At 44.9% G+C, this 12,167-nt stretch overlaps 1 protein-coding gene across 5 annotated transcripts in view; it reads left to right on the top strand.

Annotated features, from left to right (window-relative positions):
• The window catches only part of SASH1 (SAM and SH3 domain containing 1), a 251,572-nt gene that overhangs the window by 206,047 nt on the left and 33,358 nt on the right, over positions 1-12,167 (top strand). For 3 of the 5 annotated variants that reach the window (XM_082474432.1, XM_082474431.1, XM_082474433.1), the window contains exon 9: positions 8,560-8,692. In XM_082474432.1, the coding sequence (XP_082330558.1) occupies positions 8,560-8,692 (133 nt within the window). Of the gene's footprint in view, positions 1-1,665; positions 3,840-8,559; positions 8,693-12,167 lie in introns of those variants that run through there. The other 2 variants (XM_082474434.1, XM_082474435.1) reach the window with 2 other exon arrangements.

Raw genomic sequence — 12,167 nt, 5'->3', positions numbered from 1 at the left:
ATTTTCCACAATTTCTAATTAAAAATATATCTTGTGTTAGTAGGAATAAACAATAAATGTTACTGAAATACAGATAGAGGAATGGAAATGACAGTGCTTTTGTCCTCTTGAAGTTTAGTGAAGGGCTAGTAATACTGTGATAATGTATTGAGCTAAGTCCTAAGAGAAAGTCTGTTAGGTTGTTTTGCAGCCACTTGGCCTAAGGAAGATGAGGAGGAAAGCCAGGAAGGCTTTCCAGAGGAGGTGACACATGAACTGAATCTTTTTTTTTTTGGCTGCATTGGGTCTTCATTGCTGCGCGCGGGCTTTCTCTAGTTGTGGCGAGCAGGGTGGGCTACTCTTCGTTGCGGTGCGCGGGCTTCTCCTTGCAGTGGCTTCTCTTTGTTGCAGGCTCTAGGCGCGCGGGCTCAGTAGTTGCAGCGCACGGGCTTAGTTGCTCTGAGGCATGTGGGATCTTCCTGGACCAGGGATCGAACCCGTGTCCCCTGCATTGGTAGGCAGATTCTTAACCACTGTGCCACCAGGGAAGTCCTGAACTGAATCTTGAAGGATGAGTAGGAGCTAGGGAAGTAGATGGGGGTGGGCAGAGATATTCCCCAAAGAGGAATCCTCAAGTGCAAAGGTGTGCAGGCACGTGAGAGCTGGGGTATCTGAGATGCTGTGAGGAAGTTGCAGTATGAGAACCAGGTGCTATGAGAGGCTGTTTCCACATGGTGTCTGCATAGCTGAGCGTAACATGCACAGAAACTGGAAGTAAGGGCTCTGACCACGCAGTCCTACTTTTCACAATATGGCCTTTGGACTTTGCTCTGAGGACCTAATGAGTAGTTCCTTAGAGTGGGAGTCAGATGCTCAAATCTATCCTCTGCAAATTTGTGTACTTATATGTGCTGGGTAAGTTCAAGTCCACTACCCAGTGAACAAGACCAGCGATGCTCTTCCTTTGTGAAGTTGATCTGCCCTGTTTCCACCTTCCCTCCACCAAGAAGCGTCGCAGGGTGGCCTGGACCAGGCTAGTCTTTCGAATATCCCGCAGTTTACTCAGATACACAACAAGGGCTGGGAGCTATGGGGCTGAAGAGTCTCAACTTCTTCATTCTACGTGCATTATTTGCTGCAGGCCCACTGGTGCACCGGGCACCCCACTTACAAGGAGGGGAATGGACATGGTCCCTGTCCCTGTGGTCTCTGCTGTCTTCTGAAAGAGAAGCCCTTGTTGGGTGCCCCTGTAGCTCCCTACATGGAGTGTCTCCATAAAGACCTGCCTCCTCCTCTGAGAGTGGCAGCAGTGACAGTTAAAAAGGGGGGTAAAGGGACTTCCCTTGCGGTCCAGTGATTAAGACTCTGAGCTTCCACTGCAGGGGGCTCAGGTTTGATCTCTGGTTGGGGAACTAACATCCTGCATGCCGCTTGGTGCAGCCAAAAATAAGGGGGGTGGGCAGGAGGAGACCACTGGGAGGACAAGCAGGAGATAGGTCCTTCCCTCCACCCGCCTCACAAAACCTGGCTCTTAAGGCCCAGCTCCCTCGATCTCACACTGTAGAGGTTTCAGGACCTTCCAGGCTCCAGGCCTCACAGTTAAGGTCTCCTTTCATTCTCTCAAAGGACCCTAAGAGGCTTGTCACTGTCTGTTTTATAAATGAGAGTTCACAAGTGGCCTAAAGGAGACCTCAGCCTATGTCTGCGGGATTCCAGAGTTCTGGCTCTGAATCCTGCCCAGAATCTTCTGTGTATCTAAACAGCCTGTTCAGACTCAGCCTCAAATATTGGCCATTATCACTTGCTTTCATGTGTTTTTTGCTATTTACGTGGCACCTAAAACAGCAGTTTGCAAGAATTAAAATAGCTCTTGTTTGAATTCCGATCAGTAATAGATAGAATGCAGATGTAATAATCACTTACCGAGCTCCGAGCTCCGGGGGTCGATTATACACAATTATATACAAACTTTGTAAAACATCAACACTTTAACACAAATGTTATTAGATGAAATTTACGTGGAGGAACACTAAGACCATAGGAGTAGAGTGATTTGCTGGAGGACTTGGAAATTAATGCCAGGCTGTTCTAGCTCCAAAGTCTATGAGTATTTCCCCACTGTCTTCGGGGCATGCACGTTTTCTTAGTTTTCATGAAGTAACAAAGAAATTCAAGTGAGACTTCTACTGACAGTCTTAAGGAATTCTCAGCACAATGATGCATGCAGTGTGGTTGTCAGTCTTGGGTGAAGGAAGCCCGGGTAGAGTTAGGGTGGTGCAGGAGCAAAACCATGAAATGTCACTATCTTCCTCTGCCATTTACTGTCTGTGAAATGAGATCATGTGTGCAGATACTCAGCAGAGTGCCTGGGAATTGTGAGCATTTGATAAATCTGGGTGATTGAAGTCCCACATTGGGAAAGCACTGCCACCACTTGTGGCACATGTGGGTCCTCAGATGGCAGTGTGGAAGGGAGCGGATGTGAAACCAGAGAGGGCATCAGGGAATGGCTTTGTGAAATGGGAAACAGACAGTATAGGGAAGGTGTGGCGAACCATTGTGGGGAGAACTAATAGGAAATTCGATAAATAATGGGAGGAGACATTTTGGGGGCAGAAAAATTGAGGGAAAAGGAATTTCATGCAGAGTGAGAGATGCCAAAGGGACCCAGGGAAGGAGAGCAGGACAGGTGCCCAGGAAAAGAGGGTGAGCTCTGGCCGTCTGTGATACCCCAGGATCTCTGCTATGTGATGTCCTACCAAGAGAGGGGCCCTCGCATAGTACTTAAATAAAGACCCACACAGTGAGAGGTACCTAGGAGCGGGTAGCTCGGACTACACAATGGGAATGCATGACTTACCCCACTGAATGAATTTAGCCCTGAAAATACAGACATGACTTACAACCTGTGTCACGGAAACTTCACATGGGCTTTCAGTCCTGCCTTTTTAGATGGTGTTCTGTTTAAGTAGCAGAACGTGATGTCGCTCCCTAGGCAGCCCTGAGAAAATTAAATGACCATCTAGTGACAGAGTCCCGTGCTCACATTTTAGAATCCAAGAGAACTCAGCTGCTCTGAAGTGATCATTGAAACAATTCGGTTAAGACAGTTTTAGAAGCATCAGTGAAGGGGACCTACATTTACTCTAGTGGTTAAAATAGAAAAGAAAAAAACCAAAACAAAACAAAGCGGGACAGAGACAGAAAGTGACAACTTTAGGAGAAAACCACAATCATAAGTTTTAATTCAGGAATTTCAAAAATAGCCCTTGGAAGGTGTCTATTTTCAATTGCGACGACTCCCTTCAGGGGGTGTTGGGAAGACTATCTGCAAAAAAGATCTTTTTTCAGTTCAGTCACTCGTGAGGGTGAGTCCTTGTCCCGGATTTGCTGAGATTCTCGCGTTCTTTTTTTCTTTCTCTGGAATTCCATAGACAGTAATTAAGGAACTGGAGGCCAGCGGGAGGTCAGGGAGCCTTCGTCAGTGAAAACAGGGATTGTTTGCCACGTACAACACTCCCTTTTTTCCTTGTGGTGAATAGGAGATTTGCTTAGAGCTGATGACTTCTGCCTTTCTTACAAGTTATGCAGTTAGCGAGGAACTGGGGAATCAGGCAGCAGGCAGCAAGCAGCTAATTGAAACCAGTGTCTTCACTTTCTTCTCCTTCGGATCGTAAGCTGTGCCGGCAGAGCCTGCCCGATCATGTAACTCCCAAGGAGCATGTTCGAGGAGTGCCTCACCGTCACTTTGAGATTACAGAGGTGACAAGCAGGAGAGAAGACGCGCTCAGAGTGGGGAGGGGGCGGGGGTCCCGGACGAGCTCAGAATCACCCCTGAGGCCTGCTCAATGCCGAAGCCGGTAAGTTCGCTGGACACGCTTCACGTGAAGGGGGAAATGTGCTTTCCATCACTTCAAGGAAAAGCTTTTTAATTGTTCCCGGCTATGATGCTTCTGTCTTTCCTATTCAAATTCCTCTAGATTCATCCTTCTTCCCTTGTTTACTTTCCTACCTTATAACCCAGAGCATTCTTTCCTAGCTTGCTCACCCGGCATAGCTTTTGGAGGAGAGGAGTGAATATTATTTTGAGAGTAAAGTGGGCATGCGGGGGGTTGGGTGTACGTGGGGTTGGGAGCTTAGTTGCCACTTGTGGAGGTTTCTCGTGAGGAAGACTTGGTTTCGGGCAGCTTTGCACACGGCTTTTCATAAACCTACGATTGGTTTCCTTCTCTTGAAGGTTAACGCCATCGACATCGTGTGAATTTCACAGGCGAATATATCGCCAATTTCAGAATACTTTTCAGAAGTGCATAAATATAGTGTTCCCGTGTGTTCCGGGGGGAGATAAGTTAACTTAGTCGGGACAGCATGCTACGTGTTTGGAGCTGGGGAAGCAAGCTGAGTAAGTGTGGTTCTGCAAAAGGCACAGCTGTAATCCTGTGCTCAGCAAGGTCTCCAGCGGTCCCCAAAAGGGTTCTAGTTGCTCCTTGCAAGTTCGGTTTAATCTTTATTACAGCACGTTACTCCTGTGCCTGCGCGACTGTGCCACGCAGCTTTTGGAAAGCATTTGTTCTGGCGCATCATGATTTGCAAGAACTGTTTGTTACAAGGTCAGAGGCGAGTGAAGCATCTGTTACCGACCTGCAGTGTGACAGGCTTTAGTTGAACAATAAGGGGATGCTTTTACTTTGCTCCATCCAGCACACACATTTTTGTATCTACAGATGCTATTAATTGTGTTCCTTTTTTTCTGATTATCCTTAATGTAGCTGTGTTATAAAAAGTTCTCCACGCTGGCTCCATGTCTTTCCCATTAGAACATTGCAGATGTGTCAAGGACGCACATGTTCCAAAAGAAGCCGAGAAGGAGGGAGGCTCCACCCTCCGTCACAAGCCAAAAGGGCCCCATAGGCTCCTCCTCATTCAGCACCCTGGCAGGCGAATTGTGTACTCTCTCTTTAAAGCAGCTATAGTTTTGTGCCTTGGCTTGGTCAATTTGTTATGGTTTAAAACTGTGGAGCCAGCTGTCTGCAATCTGATGTAATGTTGCCATGGAAACCAGAAATGAAACACTTAAGCATTCACCACAGAATTACTACATATAGCATTAGCCAAAGTAATTAAAAGTTGAGCCATATGGGCTTTCTGGTGGAAAAATATGCAATAGAGAGGCTGGAAATTAAATGTTTCTATTTACAGTATTGTAAATCCACATCCTTTGGTGGGGTAAATCAATTGCCTTTTCTACTACAGGTTTGGAGGTGGGGGTTTTATACAGATGATTGAGTTTTCACCTTCTAATTTAGAAGCTGGTCAAACTAAAGTTGATCTTAGCCCTCTGACCTGGGCTAGGACAGGGAGGGGAAGAGATACCATCTCGTGTTTGAATGTATATAAACATATACTGTTATTTTTTTTCACTGTAGTTTATTTAAAACCTGTTTTATAATAACTGAGTCTATTTCTTGGAATCAGTCATTCATTTTATATACATTGCAGATTTCCCTCATCTTCTACAAAGTTCCTCTAGGTGTGGGGATTTCCTTTATATACCCATATCTGTTTCTTAATTTTAAAAAATTCTCACACCCCCATCTCACACATATATCTCTGGGGGGTGTATTTTCTGAATAAAAAGACAAGTCTTTTCTTCAGCATTTGGGAAGTGGCACACGCTTATTTAAAAGGAGACACGTGAAATGAGGAATTTAAGCTTTACTCCTTAGTTTAAAAGAAAACTGCATGCCGTTTACAGAGTCTTTATGTTGAAACAGCTGGAGAGAATTTTTTAAAGGCAAGTATTTCACAACTCTTTTTCCTCTGGACCCAGAAGGAAGTGAGAAGTCAACACCTCTCTCAATAAAAAGCATCCTTGGGATACACTGTTCAACTACCTCCAGTGACTTCTGGGCTCACTTAAGAGGAGATTTTCTATTTTTAAAATGATATAATAATAAGATATATATATATATATCCTGAATGACTTTGGTTTTATCCTACGTGTCTCTTCATATAAATTGTGCTGCATCTATCTCATCTAGGGTTCAAAAACATGCAATGCAAAGAAAGTTATTGGTTGCTATGATTTGTGATTTGTCCGTGGCAAACACCTCCAGACTTAGTTTTTTTAAAGAAAAAGAAAAATAACACTAATTCAAAGTTCTAAAAGAGTTCTTGTTTCTGAAAAATAGATGGAACATGTGAAAGCAATTAAATAAGTACCTGGAATATGTTCTTTTTCGCCCCAGTGAATCTGGGGCAGAGGAAAGTAGGACTGGTGGGGCATGGGGTGGAGGTAGGGGAGGTCATTGCCTTTAAATCTGTTGTCCTGGTTTAACTGTTTTGATTTCTCCCTGAAAAGCTCCTTCCCATGGTCTGTTTCCTACAAGTGATTTGTGTCTTCGTGGACTCAAGATTTTTGTATTACTCCTTTCCAGGTCCCATTTCTCTTTTTACTTCCCCCCAGCCCCCATGCACACCACCACCAGCAACCCCCAGGCTAGGTCTGAGTGATCTTCATCCTGTGATGCAGCTTCCTGAATCTTATTTATGGACAACCTGTGCTTATTTCATTTTCACTTGACTTCAGAATTTTTTAACGTGAGGGTTATAGATGGTCTAGATTTGTAGGTACAGAAGCTTTCTGTAATCAAGTGTTGACTCTTCTATTAGAAGTACTTGACTTTTGAGATACATCAAGAAGGCAGAATGTTTTTCAGTGTTTATGTGTAATTCCATGCACTGTGGTTTTGTTCAGGTGCTGATTACCCAGAATGAGGGCTAACCAAGTTCTCATTCCTCTGGTTGACCACTCCGACCATTCCATTGCAAACCAACAATTCATCCAAGAAAAAGTAAAATTCAAATCAGACAATTGCCATTATGTAGTAGAAGCTGTACTTATTATTTTAATTTGTTACATTTTAAGTTTTAGACCAAATGCCTTAAGCCTGATTACCAGCATGCAATGTATCCTCCTTCCCCTGTTATCTGGGTGTCGATTTCTGCTCTTCATTACCGGGTAACCAGCAGTTAACCTTAATTCTGAAATGTGTATGCAATATTTTACCTAGGACCTTTAAAAAAATTGGACGTTGACATACTTCACAGAAGGGAAGCCTGAGAAATACCTCTGTCCCGATGACTGGCCATGCATGGGTTAGAATAATTATTCTTTAGCGAGTTAATGGTTTGCTTATAATTTTGCAGTGAGAAAGTGCAATGGCTCCAGTGCTGGGAACTCCAGGGCGAGCACAGAGGCCATGATATGGGTCGTATCTCCCTTACGTAGGGCCAGAGTGCTACAGAAATACTTGCGGACTCACAGCAGGCACTATTTTTTTCTGCCTAAGTAATTAATATAATCCCTACCTCATTTGCTCTTGAACTGTTCTCTGCTGGCTCTTGCTTACCTATTTAGTTTCTATAAAATTGGGATTAACGAGAGCATTTCTTGGAGGGGGGAGTTCTCCTTATTAGGCTCGTGTTCGGAGATGTGGTTTGTTTTTGGTTGGAGGCATTTCTCTCCGGACTCTGTCAGTGAACTAGGCTGGAGGAGATGGAGAGAAGGCTGTTGGCAGGATGCGCGGGGTGAACCGGAGCCGCCCCGAGCGGCCCGGGCTCTGCGGAGGCTGCGCACTTCCGCCGGGCTCTGCGCTCCCGGGGGTACCTGCGCGCCGGGCCCGGGCAGCACGTCCGCTGAGTTGGAGACTCTGTTTCACATTTTGAACAGATAAAACAGGAAGCTTCATGTTGAATGTTGAAGCTAACTTGGAAACGAGACCCGCATTTTGTTCACAAGGAAAGGATTGTTTTTCGCTTGGGTCACTGCTGCAGAGAGACTTTTTTTCTCTCTCTCTCTCTGTAATGTTTGATACTTGAGGGAAAACAGCTGGGCTGAGCATGCTTGAGTCACTGCAGAGCGAAATGGGATGCTGGGGAATATGGACTGGACTGTATGGCTGAAAAGGTCAGCTTTTTCCCTTGTCCCTCGTGGAGGAATGCAGGGCCTGTCCCCATGCTGGCCTTGTGAGCTCTCGGAAGGAGCTGGGAGAGGCCGAAGGAGGGATGGCTGAGACGTGGCAGACGGTCCTCACAAATGGGACCGAAGATGGCTCTTTGCATCTCTTCCGTTTTCCTGCCCTGCTGTTTTTGATTTTCGGGGAGGACTGGAACAAGTCAACAGAATTTGGGTTTGGAGAAGTAGTCGATGACCACGTTAAACAGCGAGTCCTGATGGGCCAGACAGAGAGCCTGGCCCAAACCACAGCAGTGTAACTGGAATTACAGGGCCAGCCTAGGAGAGCATCCTGCCCGAGCTCTCTAAAAGAGACCCGGAATTCATTGAGACAAATGCACCACATGCCAGGCCAGGGCATCGGTGTGTGTTGTGGTGCCTAGGACCTAATTCTCCACCAAATTAGACCTTAAGATGATGATACTTGTTGCTCCAAGAACCTGTTGGGCAGCTTTGTTGGTGCCCCAAGTTCAGCTGCAGAACTGCCAGAGTTCAGACTGGCCGTGAGGGCAGAGCTGCACCAGGCAATTATCTGATTAACTTTTCCTTTGTTTCTTTGCCAGTCAAGAGAGCAGTCGGATGATGAGACTGAGGAGTCGGTGAAGTTTAAGAGGTTACACAAGCTGGTAAATTCCACTCGCAGAGTGAGAAAGAAACTGATCAGGGTGGAAGAAATGAAAAAGCCCAGCACTGAAGGTAAAAGAGCAGACTCCACCCCGCTTATTCCAGAGTAAATCATTTGGGCTCCGTCTATCAGTAGAAAATATGAAAGTAGTAAATGGGTTGAGTTCTGGCTGAGGCTGGTGGAGGGAGAATTTGGGTCTGCAGGTGAGCAGGGGAACGCTCAGTACCTTCTGGAATGGAGGATCCTGGCGCCCAGCGTTCCAGGCGCTTAGTTATTTCAACATTACAAAGATGGGAAATGGCTAGTGTATGACAATGAAATCTTCTCAAGATGTGCTATGGCTTTCATTTTGACCTTATACCATTTTATATAAACTTTATTTTATAACACCTTCTGAGTGTAAGCCTCTGCTCCCAAAAGGACGGTGGTTCTAACCCTGTGAATTTAGTCCAAGTTTAATATACCTCCATCTCAAACAAACGTCTAACAAACGAGGCACTTAATGTCCTTTCAGATCTCTGAGGGATGATTTGTTCTTCCTGTAAATGGTCTCAAGTCTCAGTTCCAATGAGGCTTTAAGGACCTCACATTCTACGTGGATCCTTAAGAGCTAGATCTCTGGCTAAGCCACTTGTCAGAGGAAGCAGTAATGTCAAAAGGGGCATGAGCTTGGATTTACTGCAGTGAATAGTTAACCTTTGAAGTGCAATTATGACAGTTTGAATCTCAACCGTGTCCATCTTTCTTATTGTTAGTAAAGTGCGTTTGCAGCATCTTGTAAAATTCTTCCAAAAAGTTACAATAAAAGAGTAAGGTTTCCTGTTTGGAAAACAATTAGTGAATTGAAGGAAATACTGGAAAAAAAATTTTTTTTTTCTTTTTAAAGCACATTACTTTTTAAAGTGTCACATCTGCATTGCAAGGAAGTTCAAAATTTTAACATGTAGATTTAAAAAATATCATTATACAGGCTTTTTTGTCGTACATAAATCAAACCTTGGAGGGAACTGAATTCCCCTTTATTTAAATAGATGAGGGTTTCTTGTTGTTATTACTGCTGTTCTTAAAATTTTTGTTTGATGTAATTATCAGTTTAAATCCCCTGGAGGAATACTGAAGGTGAGGGGGTCGCTGTGGGAAAGTGGAGATAAAAAGGGAAAAGAAAAGAGGAGAGAGACAGAGAAACAGAGGGAGAGACAGAAACTCTATCCGCTTCATGGCCAGTTTCATAAACTTAGAGTTGTGTTTAGTTCCAGGGTTTCATCTGGGTGTCTTTTGCATGGTAATTCCGGGTGCAATGCTGATTTACATTTGGCTGTTCTAATACCTGCCTGTCTGTCATGATTTCACAGGACAGCATATAGCCTGACTTCCTCTCCCCGTGGCAGCTCTTACTGAAATCACACACAGTGTCGTTTGGTAATATTAAGTAGAACCATATGGAAAAGCCATCATTCAACGTTGGGAGCGTTGCATTTTTAAAACAAACCTCATGCATGCTTGCCAAAATTAAATCTCATATATCATGCATAGATTGGTGGGTCTTGTCCATAAATGAGATAAATGGGAGAAGTACCTGGTCCTGGGCCTGCCACCCAGGAGCCCCTTCATATGTGATAGTCATATGTGTTGGGGCAGCCTTCCCACTAGAATAACACTCATAAAAACGCAGAAATATTCTCATTTGTATATTTATGTCAGAATAAATCAATTCAACTGTCTCTGAGAGACATAGTTGAAAAAATGGGGAAATATACCAAAAGAGGTAGCTGTAGGGTAAAAAGTAATAACTATACGGACTTTTAGCTCTGAACTTTGATTCATCTTGGTATGAATTAGGTGTCCTAGATGGAAGATGGATTTAGTGAGTTTGAATCCCCAGTGACACGTCTGGTGTCTGGGGAGCTGGGGTGCTATTGACCAGGCTTGCCATTGTCACCAGGAGAGGCCCCAGGTGTGTGTGCAGCTGAGATCATCCACTGCAGGCTGCACCCAACACTGTGCTAGATGAGAACACCTGCATGCCTTGCATGGTAGAACTTTCTGCGGTTCCTCAGTAGCAAGAGAACTGATGCTGGTACAGAGAGGCCACCTTGGCACCTGCTTTGCAAAGCTGGAGAGATTCATACTCCCAATAACCCCCTCCTGCCCCTGGGCCTTCAAAGAGCTGATCCTTTTGACTTCCCTCATGCCTGTGCCAATACTAAGTTGTCTGAATAATAATAAGCATTAATTAATTAATTAATTTAATAGCATTTACGGAGAGCCTTCTGTGCGCCAGCCACTTTCATAAACACTTTAGATTTTGTGTTCCTGTTAATATGTCATCTTCAGAAGAGCCACCAGAGGCAGGCACTAATACTACCCTCATTTCACAGATAAGGAAACTCCGACAGACACAAAGAGGGGAAGTAATTTACTCATGGTCACCGAGCCAGCTGGCCGGAGACCCAGAGTTACGTCTGAGCAGCCTGACTCCTCTACCTCCTGGGTCTGTACTCTGCTCCCACCCCATCTCTCACCCCCCAGCTCTGGAGTCTTGGAAAAGCCAGGAGAGTTAGAATCCATCACCCAGTCTTACCCTTGTAACTTGAGTTGCAAGTCCTTATCTGGGGCATGCATGACCTTAGACAATATGAACTTGTAGGCCAGGGCAGCGCCCTTCATCCAGCCATTTCTGTGTCTTCTACCTAAAGCTGATACCCACCCACTCTCTTCCCTCATTTCTCCAGTTCATCTGTGACCTGCTAATGAATCATTAGCTTTTGTACAGTGCTTTTCAGCTTCTGAAGTACCTTCACGTATCTCTCTTCATTTAATTTTATCCTCTCAATAGCCTTATAATAGAGACTAATAAAATAGGTAGGCAGTGGGAATTCCCTGACTGTCCAGTGATTAGGACTTGGCGCTTTCACTGCTGTGGCCTGAGTTCAATACCTGGTCGGGGAACTAAGATCCCACAAGCCTCACGGCACAGCCAAAAAAATAAAATAAAATAGGTAGGCATTATTACAGGTGAGGAAACAGACTCAGAGAGATGAAATAATTGCCCACCGTCATGGAGATGGTGAGTAGCAGAGCCAGGGCTGGAATCTAGGGCATAAATCTGTGTTCTCGGTATTAAGCCGTCCTGTATCCTGCCTCCTTCCTCTTGTCAGGATCACCTTTCCTTCCGTAGTCTGATCTCAGCTGAGCAAGAAGCAAATCACACGCCAAATGATGATGGAATGAGCGCATCTTGATTGTCGTACTTTTGACTTGATACTTGTACTTTCAAGTCAGAGGTGAATGGGAGAAGTAATGCTCTCTAAACCCAAGGAATCCAGTCCGGGCTGGGATTTCAGGCCTTGGGTCAGGCACAGACAGAAGAACCTGTACCACGTGAGGACTGCCCTCAGCACAGGCTAAGGTGGCCTCTTTGGAAGCATTTGCCATGTTTCCCTCCAAACTCTTTACCAGATGCCGACGTGCCAGAACCAGGAAGTAGAGCTACATATATCACGGGCATGTGTGAACCAGCTGGTCCCAAGCTCAAATGTGACACGG

This window comes from Balaenoptera physalus (genome assembly GCF_965194825.1).
Source record: "Balaenoptera physalus genome assembly, chromosome: 9".
NCBI lineage: Eukaryota > Metazoa > Chordata > Mammalia > Artiodactyla > Balaenopteridae > Balaenoptera > Balaenoptera physalus.
Note: the sequence above shows the minus strand (reverse complement) of the source record. Positions and strands in the feature narration are given on the sequence as shown.